Source organism: Cyprinus carpio, chromosome B14 (assembly GCF_018340385.1).
Source record: "Cyprinus carpio isolate SPL01 chromosome B14, ASM1834038v1, whole genome shotgun sequence".
Taxonomy (NCBI): domain Eukaryota; kingdom Metazoa; phylum Chordata; class Actinopteri; order Cypriniformes; family Cyprinidae; genus Cyprinus; species Cyprinus carpio.
The window spans coordinates 26359202-26381287 of NC_056610.1; the positions used below are offsets into that span (position 1 = coordinate 26359202).

At 38.7% G+C, this 22086-nt stretch overlaps 1 protein-coding gene and 1 pseudogene across 1 annotated transcript; one reads left to right on the forward strand and one right to left on the reverse strand.

Moving 5' to 3' along the window:
• Positions 1 to 147: 147 nt before the first annotated feature.
• LOC109101901 (BEN domain-containing protein 4-like) lies at positions 148 to 10822 on the reverse strand. The gene is given in 6 exon segments (XM_042738780.1): positions 148 to 2735; positions 2864 to 3104; positions 3436 to 3527; positions 4344 to 4904; positions 10352 to 10435; positions 10438 to 10822. Coding segments are annotated over 6 exon segments (1572 nt in total). The 5' UTR covers positions 10790 to 10822; the 3' UTR covers positions 148 to 2493.
• Positions 10823 to 15344: 4522 nt separating this feature from the next.
• Positions 15345 to 17865, forward strand: LOC122139705 (annotated as a pseudogene).
• Positions 17866 to 22086: the final 4221 nt, after the last annotated feature.

Genomic DNA, 22086 nt, shown 5'->3' on the forward strand with positions numbered 1-22086 from the left:
AAAACATCCAAAACCCCACCTCTAAACCTACCTAGAGCAAATCTGGTAAAAACCATTGAAAAGTTCTTGGTCATGAGAACGCGCACTAGAAGAGAGCCGTTTAGAGTCTGATGAGATCGATCAAGAACAGACGTTCTCAACTCTGGCCCTCGACAACCTCGATCAAACTCACCTGCCTGTAACGTTCTCGCAATTCTGAATAACTTGATTAGCTGTTGAGAACCCCCGGTCAAGAAAAATGAGAGTCTGAACGAACTGAACTGGAACACTGGATGCCAAAACCCGAAGAGCGAAAAGGCGCATTTAACCAAGCGGTTGTGTGAATGATTTAATGACTCGCTCCCGCTGTTATCTGCAAAAAGAGTCAGTGAGTGAATCAGAATCAGTAAACCTATTCAAAAGATTCGAATCAATGAATCAAAATCCCCATCACTTCTGCAGTACAGTGCAGATAGTTCTGAAGGGTGGAGTTCGATGCTATCTCTGCTCAACTGTCCCATGATGATGATGATTTTTTTCCGGCTGAACTAAATTTCTGTTTGAGCCACATATATTGCGCAATATCTGCGCCGCATTACATAACATACGAAGTTAAAGCTATAACTTTACAATGGATGTTGATTAAACTGCTGAAAAACAACAAGAGTTTAAACTAAAATGGTTTGCTGGCCTCGTCTTTCAGCTTGGTCCAGCTGGTCTGCTGAAAGATTTAAAAGCAATTTTCACTTTGAGCCCAATTTTACATTCTTGTTTATCATAAATAGGCTAATATGCTGCATCCGAATGATTTCATAAAGTGTACTCGCATTCACTCCGCAGACATCTGCAATTATTCGCAGTGGCTTTATAGTTGTTTACTGCCATCTATTGTTCAACTTCTGGAATTAATAGAGCAGCTACCATTGAAACACAACAAATTGCATTGTCTGGATCACTTTTTTTGCTTCATTGTCTTTTCTTATTTTTATCCACATTACATAAATGCATCTTCTGTTTGAAAAGAAAATATCATTAAGAGGAAAAACAGTCTCACCACTTTTGGTGGGGTTCACAGTGTTGACATTCTTTGAATAGACTAGAGGACTAACAATTTCCAATTACCATGGATTTGTACAAATTCACAACAGGCTACATATCACAACAACAGTGGCTTTTTGTATGTCTGGTAGTCAAAGGCAACAGCAACTTGGTAACTTATTTTGAAGTCTTTATACCACTCTGACACAACTTCATCAGCTGTTTAATGTTTGGGAATTGCTGACTTTTAAACCTGAACATGAACTTGGGCGATACAGAAGCCGTTAGAAGCAGAATAATGAGGCCACAGATCTTCAACAGCCTTAACGATCACAAGTTTTTATGCTGTGTGAGCAGGTTTAAATGTTAGGGATTCCCCACCATCAGACGTCTGATGAAGCGCCGTGGAGAATGAATTCAAAATGAGTAATTAAATGACATTTGACTGAATTCTACCAGACATTACACAATGACCTGCATGTATAAACATTTCATAGACAGAGACTTTGTCTAAGGCATTAAAGAAAGATGGTCCGTTTTCAAACACATTTTTCTTTTGTTTGAAAACCCAAACAGCCAGAGGCCACTAATGTAACAGGAACACCAAGAGATAAACAACAGTCTGAAATTGGCAGTATTTGTAGTTCTTAGTGGTAGATGGTGTCTCTTTTTAAGGCATTTCATTCAGTCTCTTATGTGGTCACACAGAATATTATAATGTGGTAGAATAAATGAAGTCGGGCTGATCCTTTAAACATGATCTTTGTGGTGCTTGACGAACTGGAATCAAGAAGCAGCAACACAAATTATGAACAACATCGCCTCCTTATTGGATCAGAGGAAAGATTAGGAAGCCACCCAACACACTATATTACAGACTTACTGTATCTCCACAGTCACAGACACAGACAAATTGTAGAGTTCAGTAATTTCATCCTGCAGCCACTTTGAAAATGATTTTGCAACATTGCAGTTTTTTTTAAATAAACATCACAGATTATTCAACATCATATGATAAAATAGAGGGCGGCACTTTAAATGTAACTATATCAGAAAGAATAACAGAAAATCATATTAGCACCTCATTTGCAGGCTGTCTGTATAAATATCTGACACTAGAAAGAAAGCTCTCATTATTTACAATGGAGTAAAATGGATACATTCATGTTGCTATAGTAGATCACATTCTTAATCACATTCGATGGAACAAATCAGGAAATGGAGCGCATAATAAACCTGATATTGTGTAGAATTCAACCAACTCTGCTGCCTAGTGACTACTAACCATTTAAACAATATAGCATGGAAGAATCCCACATTATTTAGTGGGTAGGTGTGAACGCCCTGGAATGTTTTGACAGGAAGGAACAAGGATTATTTTCGTACACAAACCAAGTTAAGATCATGTAAGTGCTGCAACTTCTGTATGAGCAGATCTGGAGGGCTTGATCCATGATTTGGACGTATTTTTCTTCTTTAGTCCCCCAAACCATTCTGTGAGCCCTTCAGATAGAGCTCATCCTGAGAGAGCTGCCCGTCATAGCTCTCCATGTATAAACTACCACTGCTGCTGCTACCGCTGCCCCCGTTCCCCAGGAAAGAGCATACAGCCCGGCCCTGCCGCGCGTGCCCTACTGCATCGCTGAAGACTTTGTTTATCTGCTCCTCAGAGGGCATCCACCAGTCAGGATTAGAAGCACAGTGCATCCGGATAAACTCTGCGAGAGGGAATGAGGGAGACAGAACATGTGAGATGCTAAATTAAGTTTGCATAATTATTGCACTGATAATATGATTAAAATTAAATGCTAAAATAAACAAGTGTAAGAATGTTTTAGCTCACTACCTCTGAGACAAGTGACCTTGACGGGGTTGAGAGGTCTTCTCTCTGGCCCCGGCTCCCCTGTGTGTACCGAACGTTTCCTCTTCCCCAGACCGCATGAGTATTTCAGCTCATCTGTGGTGAACACGAACCGGATAAGGTAACGCAGGAGCCGCCGGCCATCTTTTTTTGACGAGTTGACTGCCTCGTCCCACTGCTTATTGGTGATGAAGAGAGGATAGTTCCCCAGAAGCTGTTTACTGCCCTATTTAGAAAAGACAGAGATTATAGATCGTAGAGGGGAAGAAATCTTTAATGCGCTTTAGTGCATCAACATTTAAACAGATGCTGCACTAAATACAGTACAAGCAAATTCAATATAAAGAACTGAAACTTTACTGGGATGCTAAAAGACTCTGTTGCTTTTAGTTTACGTAACAGTTCTTTAAAGTGATATTTTCATAACCTCAGATTAGACTTTAATTTGACTGGGTTTCAGTTCTTTTCCCACTTATAATCGTTTCTTGTGTAAACCTGCGTCTCTGTGGTTTTCATGACTATTTTAACAGCACTGAAAGGTCTTTTGTCAGGCTCACCTCGGTAAGCTGCTCTTCAGACTGGGGCTGCACAAATTGGTTGTAGTGCCGAAGAACAGTCTTAAAAAAGTCCAGGACATTCTGGCAAGGAGCTGTTAAGGCAAAACCAGAGAAACTTGTTGGCTGATGAACTTTTAGTTTCATTTAAACCAAACAAGCTGAAATGTTGTAAAATACAAATGTACTGTTAAGAGTGCACAGAGTAATCTTAACAGTTTTCTATTGTTTCCCCATTCGGTGGCAAATACAGCCAAATGTCTCAAACTCATATAAAAATCACATCTTACAAAATACACAGTGAAAAAGGCTTTTTGTTATAAAGGTATCCAAAACTGAAACTGTTTAATAATTTCCACTGCAAAAGTCAGACATGTGATCAGCTAAGGACCAAAAAAAAAAACAAACAAAAAAACATTTTCCCCCTGTTCTATATTGGCTATACAATAATAATATTCAAAATAAAAATTAACAAATTTAAAAAGACAAATATTACTATTGCAACAAAATTATTATTCTGAATAATTAGAATGTAATATTTAATAATAATAATTAAATTTTAGAGAACAACAGTAAAATTACAATACTAATATTTGTCTGAATTTCTCTGCTTTCAAACATTATACTACAGACTTTTATTTTGGTGGCAAACCGCTGGAAGACTGGGGAACTTCTCTTTTGTTGACAACAGATTTTTAAATGACTCTCTTTACAAATTTGTGTAATGAGAATCTACTGTGTCTCCAGAAAGTTTGATAAACATTTAGTGAACAGCCGAAACCCCTTTTAAGTACACTGTGCACCTTTAAAAGCTTAGGATAGTAATAATGACTTTGTGGATAATATAATGACTACAGTGGATTATGTGTCTAATATCAAGACAGAAATAAAACCAAATCAAAGTTTAATACCTGGTATATTGTCCAGTTTGTGTCTCAGTTCCTCGTTTTCCTGCTGTAGACTAAGAACTTCCTGTTCCAGCTCCATACAGCGTGGACAGCAACCTTCCTCCTCATCTTCCTCAGGCAGTGTGGACGAGGGGTGTCCGTACGACTCAGAAGGTGCTGGAGAAGCCCATCCGCCTAAGTTCTGCCTCGGGGACCCTGATGCTGCCGGCTCAGCCTCTACCGGGCGACTCCGTTCACTGTCTGATGACTGGGGTCCGGAGAGCAGGTAGTTCTGAATCGACTCTGTGAAAATCCGGAGGAAAGCGGAAGTCTGCTGCTGGTTCCAGTGGTTGCCCCGTTGGGTCTCCTCACCTGTGTTCTCCAGGGATGAGTCCTCTGACCTGGTCTTAGAACTGAGCCTCTCTCCTGGAGACAAGCAGCTCTCCTCCTGTTTTATGAGAGTGGAGATGGAAGAGGATGGAGGGACGAGGGAAGGCTGGGGCTCAAGGAGCCGTCCGTTGCTGTTGAGGAGGCTGAGCACTCGACTGCACTGCTGGGCAAAAGCATCCAATACAAGACGGTTTTCTGAAGGGAAAGCAAAATCACACATAAATTGCAGCATTAGATTTCTTCATTACATTTTTCATATCCAAAGAAACAGTTCAACCATAAGTGAAATTTGAAATTAAACTAATTTTACTCACTATCACGTATTTTAAAACCTGCATGACATCTGTTGTCAAAATAAAAGTCAAAAAAGGGTTATTTACAGTAGAAATTTTCTGTACTACTTCATGTATCAAGCAATTTTCAATTTTAATGTTTACAATGCTTTTTCAGTGCTATTTTGAACAACATTTAATTTATTACAGTCAAACCAAAATTTATTCAGACACCTTCAACATTTCTCACAATACCACAGTTTATTCACTATAGTTTAGAAAATGGTAATAAAATATGACAAGAACTCAGAGTTACACTGTGTCAGAACAAATTAATCTTGATAATATCAGTTAACTTTGATAGAAAGGTATGTAATGGATTTGGTTGAATAGCTGGCAGCTGTTAAATTTAAGTACATAATTAGATAATACCAATTTAGGTCAGCCACTTACCAATGCTTAATTTTGTTCAGTCTGTGGTGTAAAAAGGTTCCATTAGCAATTAAAGAAAAAAAAAACACTCAAGCAAATCATGGTCGGGCCAAAGTGTCTGAAGAATTTTTGGTCCCAAAGTTTTACAGGTAGTCCACTTTATGAAGAATTTCTGTCCTCGCTTACATAAATGAACTATAGTTTCCTGCACCCACTAGTGAAAAAAAATATACATCAAAAATTATATCTGGTGTCTGAATAATTTTTGGTTTGACTGTATTTTAGTTTAGCCTAATTTCACAATACCATTGCTTTTGATCTTTATGAGCTCCATTTTTGCTTTTTCGTTACATCCTTCATGTCCTCTGTTTGCACTTTCCATCATTTCTATCTTTAAATCTGCAACTCGGTCCTGCATGCCTATAGATTTAGGAGATAAGGAAGCTGCGAATCTGTCCGCACACACATAACTCATTTACATGGTGTCACTGTTCTAATAAACACTATTCACATCTTCCAAATCCTCTATAAATATGATGAGAAGAAGCAGAGAGATTAATAAAAGGAAAATGCTGACCAACCAACCGCATACAATTACTCTGTCTCCCCACAGCCTTCTGGCCGCGCCCAGATGCAGAATCTTAAGAGGATGATTATGAATTTGCCACCCTCACACAAAGACACAGGGCAGACAATTATCAGCTCAGGCAGTCGCTGTGGCACCCGCAGCCTCCGCCGTCGCCTGGATGTGTCTATCAGGCTTAAGCAGATGTGGCCATTTATTAACATGCGCAGCATCTCTGTTTACCCCCAGCAAGATGGATTTGATATCATTCTCCTAACCCACTCCTTCCTCCTTTGCTGCTGTCATTCCCTCTCTTCCCCTCTCTCCCTCCCTCTTTTTCTCCCTCCATTATGCCATGCAGAGTGAGCCTCATGAAATTTCATTAAACACAACATGTGCCGCAGAGCCAAATTTATGAGCCACATTTGTTTTAATCACAATCCCTTTGGAGGAGCTTTTAAATGCAATTTGGTTTATTGCACTGATCTCAGAGCTGTGTCCTTGGGTGTCTATGGCTCCTTTCCCCAGGGCTAGAAAGATGAAACCATTAGCATTGTCTGATTGGCAAAAAAAAAAATCCCCCGTGTATTGTTTTGCAGTGGATATTCCATAACGATAAACCAAAAGGGCTCGGTATGAAATTAGAATGCACTGTTTACAAGCAGGCGCTGTGAACTCTGATCTTCAATGGAAACATCTACTGTGTCTCCAACAAGTGCAATTAATATTTAGTGAACAGCCTGAAGCCCTTTTAATGATGCCCAGGTGAATTTCGAAATGGACTCTGCATGTTAAACACTACATCAAAAAAACTAAAAGGTGGCAAGGTTGATCTTAAACCTTCCTATATCCAATCCAATAACTCATGTGGAGAAAAATAGATCAGCTAAATGTCTGTACAGACACTGAGGCATCCTGTTGTACGATAATGACACAACTGCTCAATTCGTGAAGGCCTGAGGCTCTGCTGAATGAAAACGAACTCTTGCAACAAGCACATGAAAAACAATTACTGAAGTTGACAAGTTTAGGTAAATCAGAGAGAGAGCTGGTGAGAAAAACAAGATGCTTTCCACAAATCCATGCTGTGAGGCGGGAGCATCTTAATGAAGCGTGTAAATAAATCTGACAGTACTTGAGATTTTCATTTTTATGACAGTTACTCTCTATGATCATGGACCAGTGTTTACATTTCATTGTAAAACTCTACACTACCTTCACTAATGATACTAACATGAGGGATCTGAGAGCATTTTAGAAATTACCTAATCAGGCATGTCGACCACTGTGTTAGGAGCCTAATATAAAGATGTAAAAGAATTGCAAAATTTAAATAGAGTAAAACTTTTATTATTTGTACGAGTTTACAAACTCAAGCGATTTTAAAACAGCGCAAGAAGAGGCGAAAGAGCAAACAACAGAACAAACAGCTTTGACAAAGATTAATCCGAATTCATTTATATAGTAAACACACTCAGAAGAATTGGAGAAACTGAGGAGGAGTTTCAACATCTGGAAAAGTGGTTGGAAACTGAGAAGGTCCTGGCAACAATGGTTAAAAATAAATAAATAAATAAAAAACTCTCCAAAACAACATTCCCTCACTAAAGCTCTCGTTTTTGACTAAGTCCATTATTTATTATAATTATTATATTGAATTTAAGACTGAACAATGGCTTGTTAGATACAGAGAGAGCATGAGCTAATTGAATAGAATATCTTTGTCATTGTACAAGTACAATTAGATTTATTTTGAAACTTCCAAATTGACAGTAAAGCTTAAGAATACAAATGATTTAAAATAGCAATATAAAATGATCAATTATAAAAAGTTTGCAGCAGTATTAAATATAGTGCAAATAGCTCAGATGTGCAATACAGCACTAAAACCTAAACAGTATAAACAGAAAACAATGTAATAAAACGGTAGGGGTGGATTTATTATTCCATGTACATTTGAGGTTAATTTGTGTACTGGGCTACGTTTTAGTTACAGCAGGCAGCTATCACTGTGTTGTTATGAAGTCAGTTGTGCAGACAATTTTGGAGGCAGAGACAGATAGTGGGGGGCACTTATAGGGAAAAACTTAAACTGCTGGAATAAAGAGTTTTAAAGGGTTAGTGACACAAAACTTGCAGGTCAATAAGCATCAATGTTTAGGTAAACACGTACACGGACGCATATAATACTACCCGTCTGACATTGGCATGTGTTATTCAGGTGTCAAAATTGAAGCCTACAAAATGTCCAACATTAATCATACATTGTGTTGCCAATACTCAATAAGTTACAACGCAAAAAAAAAAAAAAAAAAAAAAAAAATTCCTTTACTGGTCATTTTTGAAATGTCAAACTTTGTCCAAATTGTAATCCTCCTCAATCTGTATTATATTTTAAGGTTTTAAAAATATTCCCTCATGTCCAATTCAACATGAAGGGGGGTGGTCTGCTGCAGAAAGAGGCATTTTGAAAAGACTGCACTGTTCTCAGTCATTAGAGGTATATATATAAAACACACAACATTTACCAGAGAGCTTCACTCTTTTTAACACACTGAATGGTGATACACTATATATATATGTCTCCAAGCAAAAGAGAATGACTCCCTGTCACAATTAATGTAATTAAAAAAAATGTCAAAAAGCTTTTCTTGTTTTTTCTTCTTATTTGGCAGATGCTGTGATAACCAACTTCCCGGCAGCAACAGAGTTGGACTTGAGGAATGCAGTTGGGAAGCATTTTAAACAAGAAATAAAACCAATAATTAATAAGTTCACTGTTGGTTGCTTTATTTGTTAAAATAAGAAAACCAACAAAAGGGTTCATCTTTTTTTATGTTGTCATTTATCCGTAATGTTTTAATGTTAAGTGTGACATGTTCTTGATTTGTATTAGATTTTTTTCTTTTAAATATCTTGTTATTTAAAATATTTTATTATTTTATTATTTATTATTATTTATTATTATTTATTATTTTATTATTAATTGTAAAAAATTCCCGATTTTTTTAATCATAATATTTATATTTAAGTGTATTGTATTTATAATATTTTATTTTGTCATTAATTATTTTGTTAAGTTTACGTTGTCCAAGTTGTTAAAAAATTTATTTTTCTTAATAAAAGCTGTATATTTGTTTGGATGGATTGCCATTTTGTTGTCTATTAGATGTATATATGTAGGCATTCATTAGCTGTGTATTTGGTGTCTTGGGCTATGACTAGAAGTCTATTAAATTTTCACTGATGGCCCAAATTCAACATTGTTTTAGCCTAGACCCATATTCACTGTCTATTAGACGTATATATGTAGGTATTCATTAGCTCTGTTTGATGACTAGTCTGTTCTTGGGCTATGATTAGAAGTCTATTATATTTTCACTGACAGCCCAAATTCAGCCTTGTTTTAGCCTAGACATCTGGGCTGTGTTTGGAGGGCTAATAGATGTCTTTTAAACTGAAAATTGCTTGCTGGGATATATGTAATCGTTTAATAGTGGTCTAATTGATGACTAGTCTATTCTTGGGCTACGGTTAGACATCAATTAAATTTTCACTGACAGCCCAAATTTAGCCTTGTTTTAGCCTAGACGTCTGGGCTGTATTTTGGACGGCTATAAGTCTTTTAAAAACTGAGAATTGCTTGCTGGGCTGAGGCTCTGCTGAATGAAAACGAACTCTTGCAACAAGCACATGAAAAACAATTACTGAAGTTGACAAGTTTAGGTAAATCAGAGAGAGAGCTGGTGAGAAAAACAAGATGCTTTCCACAAATCCATGCTGCGAGGCGGGAGCATCTTAATGAAGCGTGTAAATAAATCTGACAGTACTTGATGAGACTTTCATTTTTATGACAGTTACTCTCTATGATCATGGACCAGTGTTTACATTTCATTGTAAAACTCTACACTACCTTCATTACTAATACTCTATACATATTTTTTATTTTTAGGCAATATGAGGGATTTGAGAGCATTTTAGAAATGACCTAAGCAGGTATGTCGACCACTGTGTTAAGAGCCTAATATAAAGATGTAAAAGAAGATTTTGGTAACTATACCACAAACAGACTTACAATGTCATCATAATACAACAGATACAAAACATTTTATTGCAGGGGTGTTATTAATTTACCAAGTCACTGTTGTTGTTTATTTTTTCCTGTCATTACTTCCAGGTAAAAACTGATGTGAAATTAAACGTCGACAATGCTTGAATGAGTTGCATCATTTGGGCGTGGGTCCCAAATTGTGGTTGTATTTGAGTCTAAAAATAATTGCAATGTTCGTATGAAAACACACCCCAAAGTTAAACACTTAAAGTCCTCAGCTTCGTGATGGATAAAAGTTTCTGAGGCAAACTCGTTCACTTACCTGAGCTTATTCCATAGGTGCAGTCTGGAGACTGGTGGCGACCCGCCGGGTACCTGCCGGGTATCTCCTGGCCGGCGATCCGCCCCTGCTGCCAAACGATGCTGCCGCTGCGGCGCTCCCCGCTGATGCCGCGCTGGGTGTCGCGACTCTGCCGCTGGGCCTGATTTCGCAGGGGAGACGGTGCTGCTGACTGCTGCTGATGGAGAGGGACGCTTGCGGAAGCGGTACGCGCTGTGAATACTGCTGCTGCTGATGACCGAGAGCTTGAGGATGGTCTCCGAGCTGCGGGATGTCCACCATTGTGGGTCTGTCGTATCTCGCCTTGCCCGCCGCGCGTTTGCTCGGGAAGGTCTTGAGGGAGCTGTACGGACTCCGCTGCTGCTGCTGCCTGCAGATTTTGGGCGCAGAGAGCCCTTCGTCTGCCGGTAGCATCTCCATCTCCCTCGCACTTGAGTGTCGTTCTGTCCCGGTCTGGTTAAAATCAGTTATGCCAGTGTCTCGCCGCCTTGCCCTGTGTCTCAAACACTTCTAACTCTGTCTGAGACACTCAGAGGGTGGGGTGACTTTACTGACAAGTCATTGCTCCAATCCCCTGGCGCTAACAGCACTCGCTGGCGTTTGTTCTACCAACAGGGGAATACCGGCGGCATCCGCACGCGCCTCCGCCGCTCAGTGTGTATATGTGGCTCGTGCTCCCATCAGTGGGAGTGTCAGATGAGAGAGGTGCAAGATGATATAGAGAGGTGCGCGCGATGCCTCCATGTTTTCTCTCATAGCCATGTTGTCAGTGATGGGGGTTGTTTGTTTGTTTGTTTGTTGTTTTTAGCTTGAACTGATTGAAAAAATAACTTGAGGAGTTGTCAGAGCAGAAAGGAAATACAAATATAGTCTCCATGCAAATATAGGCTAGACACTTAAAGGGATATTTCACCCGAAATGAAAATTCTGAAAATCATTTACTCACCACCATGTCGTCCCAAACCTCTATAACTCTCTTCTGCGGAACACAAAATAGTAGATATCCCAAGAGTAAGCAAAAAAACTGTATGGACAAAAACAAAGACGTTTCTCAGAATAGGTTATATTGTGGTTCAACGAGAAGAAACAAAGTCAAACAGTTTTTGGAACATGTAAATGGTGACCCGCATTTAATTTTTTGGTTGTACTACCCATTTAATATTTAAAATGACATTCAATTCAGGGGGGAAAAAAAAAAGACAAACCCCAAATATTAAATCAGGTTGTGTAAAATGAAGTTCCTGTGTCTACTGTGTCACTCCTGCCAGCACTAGATGGAAACCAAGCAGGAAAAACTCAAAGTATGTTTTTTTACGTGAATAGAAGCAAAATTGTGGGGTATATATTTATACAACAGTTACTTCTAGTCTTTTCAGCCGCCGGGGATATTGTACCAGTATCAGTATGTGAACACACCAGCAAGCAATTTTCAGTTTAAAAGACTATCTATTAGCCCTCCAAACACAGCCCAGATGTCTAGGCTAAAACAAGGCTGAATTTGGGCTGTCAGTGAAAATATAATAGACTTCTAATCATAGCCCAAGAATAGACTAGTCATCAAACAGAGCTAATGAATGCCTACCATATATACGTCTAATAGACAGTGAATATGGGTCTAGGCTAAAACAAAGCTGAATTTGGGCCGTCAGTGAAAATTTAATAGACTTCTAATCATAGCCCAAGACACCAAATACACAGCTAATGAATGCCTACATATATACATCTAATAGACAACAAAATGGGAATCCATCCAAACAAATTAAATATACAGCTTTAACATTTTTGACAACTTAAGACAATACAAAATGATAAAAATACAGAAGAATTAATGACAAAATAAAATATTATAAATACAATACACTTAAATATAAATATGATGATAAAAAAAATTGGGTAAGATAATAAAAATATAAAAATGAAAGAATGTTTTTTTAAATAACTTAAGATATTTAAAAGAAAATTCAAATAAAGCAACCAACAGTGAACTTATTAATTATTGGTTTTATTTCTTGTTTAAAATGCTTCCCAACTGCATTCCTCAAGTCCAACTCTGTTGCTGCCGGGAAGTTGGTTATCACAGCATCTGCCAAATAAGAAGAAGAGAAGAAGAAGAAAAAAAAAGCACAAGAAAAGCTTTTTCACATAATATTTAAAAAATAAAAAAACACATTAATTGTGACAGGGAGTCATTCTCTTTTGCTTGGATGCCTACTAAAAACAAAAACAAGATATATATAGTGTATCACCATTCAGTGTGTTAAAAAGAGAGAAGCTCTCTGGTAAATGTTGTGTGTTTTATACACATACCTCTAATGACCGAGAACAGTGCAGTCTTTTCAAATGCCTCTTTCTGCAGCAGACCACCCCCCTTCATGTTGAATATTTTTAAAACCTTAAAATATAATACAGATTGATGTGGTTTACAATTGTGGACAAAGTTTGACATTTCAAAATGACCAGTAAAGGAATTATTTGTAAAATTTTTCCAGGTGGGCTAAAAGCAGACTACACATAGCCTGTCCATGAGAGCTAAATCGTAGCTATGCACAGGCTACATATTGAACATGTCAAAGAAATTAAACCAAACACCTTGTAAAACACTGGTGACTTTGCTTACATGATGGAATATCTCTCACACGTGTAAACCAAATTCAAGGTTATTTGGGCTAGAAGTGGGTTACACATACCCGGACTATATCAGGTCCATAATTAACAGAGACTGTGAAATGGCGGCTATTGCTTGCTGGGTATTTACAGTGTTGACCCTTGTTCTTCATTACCTCTGCAATTCACTCTGGCATGCTGGATATTAGCTTCTGAGCCAAATCCTGACTGATGGCGATCCATTCTTGCCTTATTAGTTCTCGGAGTTGGTTTGATTTTGTTTTGTTGTGTTTTTCTTGTCGACTTTTGTTTTGAGACCACAGGTTCTCTATGAGATCCGGGGAGTTGCCTGGCCACGGATCCAAAGTTTCAATGTAATGATCTTTGGGCTACTTCTTTATCACTCTTGTTTTGTGACATGGTGCTCCATCATGCTGGAAAATGCACAGATCGTCACCAAATTGCTCATGGATCGTTGGAAGATGTCTCTCTTGCAGGACGTTTTGTTACCATTCTTTATTCATGGCAGTGTATTTGGGCAGAATTATGAGAGAGCCCACTCCCTTGGTTGAAAAGCAACTCCACACATGGATGGTCTCAAGATGCGTCACTGTAGGCACAACACAGGACTCATGGTAGCATTCACCTTTTCTTCTCCGATCAATTGATTTTCCAGATGTCCCAAACAGTCGGAAGGGAGCTTCATCAGAGAAAATAACTTTGCACCAGTCTTCTGCTGTTCAATCCTTGTACTTCCTGCAGAATTTCAGTCTGTCCTTGATGTTTTTCTTGGAGAAAAGTGACTTCTTTGCTTATCCAAAAGTCTTTACCTCACTGTGTGTGCAGATGCTCTCACATCAACCTGCTGCCGTTCCTGAGCAAGCTCTGCTCTGCTGGTGACACGATTCTGTAGCTGACTCCTCAGGAAGAGACGGTCCTGGCGCTTGCTGGACACTCTGGCACGTCCTGAAGACTTCTTCACTGCAGTCAAACCTCTCTCCTTGAAGTTCTTGATGATCCAGTAATTGTTTTTTCAGGTGCAATATTCTTTGTAGCAATTTCCTTGCATGTGAGGCCATTTTGATGGAAAGTGATGATGGCTGCATCTGTTTCTTTGGAGGTAAGCATTGCTAAAAAAGAACAGCCAATGATTGGGAAGCGCTTCTTCCATCCATCACTCTGCTCTTACAATCTATTTATGATAGTGATTTCACCTGACTAGTACTCATTCCACACTTTCACGTGGTTGCTGATATGATGACGCTATTAACGTTAGCTACTTATTTTGTGTTAAGTAGCACTTAAGACTTTTTTTTTTTTTTACACTTTAAGTTACACTGTCAAAAGACTTTAAGGTCTTTAAACCTAACTATGTGATGGTGTCACATACATAGACCTATCACACCTGCAAAACTAATTGTAAAAATAACCATTTGAGCCCACAGATGGGAAAAAAGCATTTGCTGTGGAAGAACACTGGCTATTTATTTTCAAAAATGCTGACTCGTTTTAGATGTATCATTAATGCAAGTGAGCCTGTAAACAGTCAGTAAGCAGCCTTCAGGCCAGGGTTGTACCAGCTTTACATAAAGAAATAATAGCCAGAGAGGGCGACAACATGACACTAATTTTAAGGCAGAGTCTCCTCACCCCTTTCCAAAAACGACTGAAAATACGCCAAGGATAGCCTAATTCTGCGAATATAAATATAAATGAATTAACCGACCAATTGAAATGAAATGAACCGCTTAACTTTTAAAGACTCCATGCTATAAAAAAAGTTTGGTTTTAAATAAACCAAAAAGAAACTGCTAAAAAATAGCATTAAATAAAAAGTAAGAAACAGATCTTTTTATTAAAGACGTTGGACACAGAATACAATCAGGTCCAGATATAATTCTGCTGTCCATCTTGCGTTCCCCGCGCAACAGGACGCAGACACACCAGCTACATGAATGCGCACGCGAGGCCAGCCGTCTGCGCGCGCGCGAGTCTAAAACAAACTTACTGGAAGCTGAGCACACATTTGAGAAGTGGCTTCAGTGCAGATGCGCGCGTCTATGTGCAGTCACAACTTCTTGAGTGAGAACTGCAGGATAGGAAAGTGCTTTTACCAGTCTTTGATAAAAACGCATTGGTGATAGTTTATTATTTTACATCCACATGGATATTAGAAACATTCGATGAGTAGTTTACAAAAAGACTAAAATGACTGTAAACAGCGGGAGCGGATGAAATGCGGATAAAATCATGGAATTTCTGGAAGTGATATTTTAAAACAATCCAAGACCGGCGCTGGGTGACTCTTAATTCTGGATTTGAACAACAATCCCTGGATTTAACAACAGTGACATTTAAATCTTATGAGCTGATGGAGTATTTTCATAAATCAGTTCAAGTTCGTTTACCGCTCGCTTAACCCAAAAACGCTCTGTTTGAGTTTAAAGCGCGTCTCGCCGGTATGGTGTGCGCCTGCTGAATTGCCTGGTCTTGGGGGTATTTGACATGGAATCTGCGGATTTATCTGATGCCCGGGGAGAGTACTGTCACGGCTGGCTAGACAGCAGTGGAAATTACCAGGAGGGCTATTTCAGTGTCCGGAGGACTTCGATACGGCGGACGCGACGGTGTGCTGCGGGACCTGCTCGCTGCGTTACTGCTTGCGCGGCCCCCGACGCGCGTCTCGACCAGGGGACCTGCACAAACGACAGAGAGGAGGAGAACGACACGCAATACGCTGCCCGTAAGACACAGATGAACTCATTAATAAAAAGATCTTAGACAAAAGCAGCATTTGCGTAATTTAAAAACATTCAGATAAAAAAAGATGTAAAAGTAACAAACTTTTTATTAAAAAAAGATTCGTCATTACATGTGTATGATTTCCGAAAATTGGACTGAACAAATATACTATAAAGTTTAGGTTCTAAAAAAAAACAAAAAAAGTTAGTAAAAGTAGTTTTTATCCTCTTACTATTAATTATTTTAAAAAAGCGTTTTGTAAAAGCGAGTAGGCTACTAGATATAACACTGCGTTTTATGATAAGCAGTAGGCTGAATAAAACTAATGATCTAGGAATCTAGTTTAGAACAGGTATAACAAATTAAGCCATAGTGACATCTGGCTGTCTAGCCAGCAAAATGATCATGTCAATGAACAGGATTCTATTGATATTTCAGGTCTTAGTCATGAAGTTTATTATAACACAGTTTTACTCAGATAAAATACAAACGACAGCAAAATAAAGGGATTTCAGTTCGCCAGCACCTTTTTTTGTAATGTCTGACAGACCAGAGTAGAGGTTACCTGACACACCTGCAGTCACTGGAGGAAATGTTCTCATCATTAGAACTTGTTACAACAAATTTGTCATTTCTACAAGATGCCAGAAGTTAATCGTAGTCGGTCTCATTTCATTATGTACACAAACATATAGTTTAATACCATAATAGCAGGTGATTTTACGATGAAATCCTGATGAATGCCAAAAAAGGAAATGTACAGTAAGGTCACCACTGTAAGTCGAATTACAATCAAGCACAAACTAAATATTCTTAACTCTGAATATTTTTATACAGGATTCATTAATGGTTCTGATAAGCTGTCAAACTCTAATCCGTTTGAACCTATTATCATTATTCCCTCATTCCACTTAATATACTGATCTCAGCTATATGGCAAGTATATAGGATAAGTGAAGTAGTTGTGTTGGTTACTAATAATCAAAACAGTTTCTTTGTCTAAATATAATTAAGCATTCAGTTTACCCAGGATTTAAAACACATTTGAGACGTTTAGCCTCAAGCAAACAGTGGGAATGTTTTGAAACATGTAAAACAAAGCTCTTGCCAATTTAAATATTGAAAAGATATTATTTTAAATCAATTACAATGTAAAATAAGCAGTAGAGGTTCAGATAAGGAAAAAAGTTAAAATACATAGTAATTATTGTGATGTTCTTTCTGCTTTTTAAATAAATATTCCATATTAAATAACCCTTTAATTAACAATTAAACAAATAACTCACATTATCAGTAAAAAAGTTAAAATAATTACAAGATTGTATAAGATAATCTAAATTCTTAAGAACTCATGGAAACCTTTGAGGTTCTTCAGTGAATATAAAGGTTCTTTAGATTATTACAATGTTCTTCACACTTAAAAAAAAAAAAAAGATTATTTTAAGGACTGTTCAATTAAAGATTCTTTGGAGGACCAACATTTGTTCTTATAAGGCACCGCTTATGGACCCTTTATTTAAAAATATAAATTAACCGAGGAAGATTCAGGTGTTTTTCTAACCTCCGCGGCCATTTCTCTTTCACAGAGCCATCTACGTGCCCTTCCTGATGGTGGGCTCCATCTTCGTGGGCGTTTGTAGTGGTGGGTTCTCTGGTGGCCGTGTACTGCTGCACCTGCCTGCGACCCAAGCAGCCCACACAGCAGCCCATCCGCTTCTCTCTGCGCAGTCAGGGCGAAACCATTCCCATGATCCTCACCACAGCCCCTCCCAGCCTGCGCACGCCCTCGCGCCAGTCCAGCACTGCCACCACCAGCTCCAGCTCAGCTGGAGAGAGACAGCTCCGTCCGGCGCTTCTCCCTGGGACGGGGTGACAGGGCTGGGACAGTGTTCGCAGCAGCAGCTCCTGATGGTCTCATCTTCCACGGCCTCCTCTCCTGTGTCCGTGGCTCCGGCGCAGCCACTATTGCCTCCACCTCCTCCACCGCCCTACACCTCCCAGCAGGGCAGTCACTCTCTCCAGTTACAGCTGCACCAGCAGTCCCTGCAAGGCTCTGGCTTCCTCCTGCCACAACAGTACTTCTTTCCCCTGCCGCAGGAACCGTTCTCCACACAAACCACAAGGGCTTTGCTGACTTCAGCCAGAGCTGACCTGGGGTTCCCTGCTCAAAAGGAAACGGACACCAAAGAATCGTCATTCACAATGTCGTTGTTGTAGACTCGTATTACAGGGGCTCCCGTTCAAGGAAAACAGGCACTAGTGTGTCTTTCAGCAAGCTCGACTGGCACTTGTTATGACCGCAGCTGGAATATGTGGGCCGCTAAAGCTGGTCAGATAGTGAACTATCAATCTGACAGACACTTAAGTGCTGGGATACAAACATGGAAGCCTTAAATCTACAACTGATCGTATCTCATATGCACTTTTTAATTTGCTTATTTGATGAAAACATTAATTGTTTTTTTGTTTTTTTTTCAGCTGATCAGTGACTCTCTAATGAACAATTAGCCTCTGTATTTGAGATAATTTGATATATAGATGGACAGAATATTACATGACAATCTCAATCCCATTTTAGGGGTCCTACACACAAAATGGTTGCCATGTATGAAGAGGGTTTTATAGAAATTATCACTACTTTATTTTTCCAATGGGTCCAGAGATCGATCGGGGTTTAGTTGACAGACTGAAACCAAAAATGGTTCTGTTTACAAAGAGGCATTCATCATGCATTATTCTTGCTCATAGAGTAGGTCACATAAGGAACAGGTTAACATCATACGAACTGTGCAGTCCTACCTTTGTGGAAAACCTCTGTTTTTAATGTTTGGAGAGCACTCATTTTTCAATTTAGTATAATCTGTATCAATCTGAAAGCCATCCTATTGGCTTAGTTTCAGATTACATTGGCAAACACAGTTTGTTGTATTTGATAGGAGATGTTTTGTAAATGATCAGGTGTATCTATAATGTACAGAGCAGCTGGAGAAGCACATCATGTGACGAGACCGGCCATTCAAATAAGTATGACAGTCTCTAACCAACAGGTTTTAAGCTAAATTAAACAGTTTTATCTCTCACTTATCTTAGTTGGTTTTTCTCATCACTCGTGAACATCAGTAATGCATCAGATATAAAATGAAAAAAACAATAAATGATACATTACAAGAAACTGTTATGACATCAGGTTCCATTTTAGAATTGACTGAGAATATGTGACATTCCAGTTATCCTGTTACCCCAGAAGGGCAAGCTGTGCTATTTAACCTATGGACTAATTCGTTTCTAGGGACACAGCCGGCGGATACATTTACATCAAGTCTTGGGCCCAACATAAATAAAGGCTGTTATATAAACACATATGGAACTAGAATAAACACTCTATTAATATCACTACCCGACCACAACAGAATCCAGTCAGAAACGATAAATCTCAAAAACAAAAAACTACAGGGGAGATTCAATCTATTTGACGCATCTCCACCTTTTCCTGTTTTGGATGGATGTATCGATGTCCTGTTTAATGCCACCAGCACGATGACCCAGCTTCAACATAATATGTCTTCCAACAATTGAAAGCAAAATTCTATAAAAGCAAACACACTCAACAGGAAATGATTGGTTGCTTATACTATACATACAGTACTGTTTCAGTTTGCGGTCTGAAAAACCTTTTCCTGAAAGAAAAGAAATTACCACTTTATGCAGTACGGCATGCACTTAATGAATCAACACCAAAAAAAAAGTGAGCATGTCACAACATTGTATAATATGTTACACAATTTTGGTTCAAAATAAGACTTGCATTTTTGTTTTTTTTTACTTTCTATAATTTAAAGAATCCTGAAAAAAATGTATCATTTTCATAAAAGAATATCAAGGACGCAACAAAATTGGTCAATAAGGAAGGAGTGTTTCTCCACAGGAAACCAAGCGATAAAACAAAAAAAAGCGTTTAAAAAAAGTTGTTGAATACAGGGGGTGGGCGGAGCCAGGCGTTGCTCATGATGAAACAGTCTAAACCCATGATTTTGGTGCTGTAAACACGACATCCATATGATATTTGAAACACCCTAAAAAAAATGCTTCCCCTAAAAAAGGCTCCGCATTGCACATAATTCGGAAGAAGTGCTATTAGCAAAGTTGCTGTGCAGGCAGGGAACCAACTAAAAGGTCTTTAATGTCTTCAGTGTCGTTACAAGAAGACATGAAACCAGTTGCATTAAGTGTTACCGTCTTTTTAAGTCAAACATTTAGTGGGCTAGAAACAGAGATTTATACCATGCAGGGAAGTAGTTTGGCATAATTTATGTTGTGTAAAAAAAGAAGTTTGGAAGAAGAAGCTAGAAATGCATTAGTCTAGACAGGAAATAAGCTCTTGGAAGTTGTATGGTAGGAAAACAAAACAGATTATTGCCAAATCATGACTCTGTGTTCACTGAAACCCCAATGGAGTCTCCACACAATACAAATAATCAGTGATTCTCCTGATGCCTGCTACAATACTGTTCTAACACTAATAGTGTATATCTTGGACAACCTTGAGGCTTCATCAGGATATAATTAACAGAATGCAACAAAACATGAGAGAAATCACCAAAGAAGAGCTTCAGATGGAAAGTTTATTTCAGTAGTCCTTCATGGCAGTTAAGACAAAACACTTAAAAGTTTGCAGTTCCAACATGCTAAACAATCATTTAACAAAAAGACATAAACGAAATATCCGAATGAAAAAAATAAAACACCCAATAGAGAATTAGAAACCATATAAAAGTGCATTTTCATTCTTTAAAGTGACCAACACTAGAGGGAGATTCAGCGTACAATTAACATTTAGGCTAAACCAAGAACACTTTTCCATTCATGCAATCCAGTCACTTTGACAAGGACAGGTTTTAGAAAGCCCAACAGTCAAGCTTAACCAACAGCACTTCATATTTCCAGTGTTTCGAGTTGAATGACGACCCACAATCTCCAACAATAGGTCAAAAGCAAAAGCTGAAGGAACGAAAATGCACAGTAGCAGATAAAACATGATTATTTGCCACGTTAAATAAAGACGTTTCAGGCTGGAAGAAGAAGAATTAGAGTTACAGTGAGGTCTGAAACTAAATGAAGGACATGAACAGGTTACATCCATAAGATAAATAAACTGCAACTGACCTGCTTGAAACTAGATAAGCAGAATATTCCTAACATAAGAGTGAAAAGAGTGCATTGTGAAACATACTGCGGTCAAGCTTTAGCCGAGCTTCATACCAACCGAGACCACACAGACCACACGGCGCACACACATCGCGCTCACAAACTTACTGTACACCTGCTGACGAACAGGGCCATGCATCGGCATATAGACTCACCTTTAGTATACCTGAGTCGTGCAGACGAACAATAACAAGCCCAGCGGAACACAACCAGACAAACACCATCGCATCCCCATTCCAGTCTCTCAGGCTGCTTTAATATAGTTATACACGACATGCATACCGACAGGGTACAAGAACACTCACGCAGTCACGCCACACATCGGAAATGTAGATTCACATGCACCATGCCGACAACACACACTGCGCAGACGCACGATAAAAAACGTTCTCTCCCACAGGGGGAAGAAAACCAACGCACAAAAACCGTTTCACATTCTCAAATAAAGAAGCGTAAATACAAAACAGTTGTAGTCAATAAAGCTCATGAAACCACGACCAGTTTCTGCAAAGTTGGGGAAAACCACAAACAATGACAGGGGTTACGACATTTCATTACCAAAGACAGATCAGTCCCAAAAGTCACACGTAGTTTTTTTTTTTTCCAATATATAAAAATACAAAATTCCATAAAGAACTATAGAGGACAAAGTTGTTATCGATAACTTGTGTGGGTCTGGCAAAATACTCCGTTCCTCCCCTTATGCTAATGGAACATGATGTTTGAGGGATGAACGCTTTGTCCAAGTCAAATAAACGTTATGGTGAATGACACATCTGATAGTCTAAACGATTGTGTGATTTCACGCACGAGCCCTTACGATAAGCCGAATGCATAAATTATAAACGGGGACTGAGGTTCAATTTGTGGGCTTAAAAAGCTCTCATTTTGCCAGTGTGTAGCCTGATACATCATTATTTTGGTCTAACGTGTAAGCGTGTGCGAATCAGTTAACGCTGCCCAGCTAGAGACTCTGGAAGACTATCTCTGTTGGGAGGGCACCTTGTGATCATTGCAGCCGTGTAAGACGTGTGGAATGCAGAAATGTGTTCAAAAAAAGCTGTTGAAATGTTGCCCACATGTAAAAAAAAAAAACAAAAAAAAAAAGGAAAGCACATGCAAGCTAAGATTGAAGAACCAGGCACCGAATAAACTGACTGATCAAA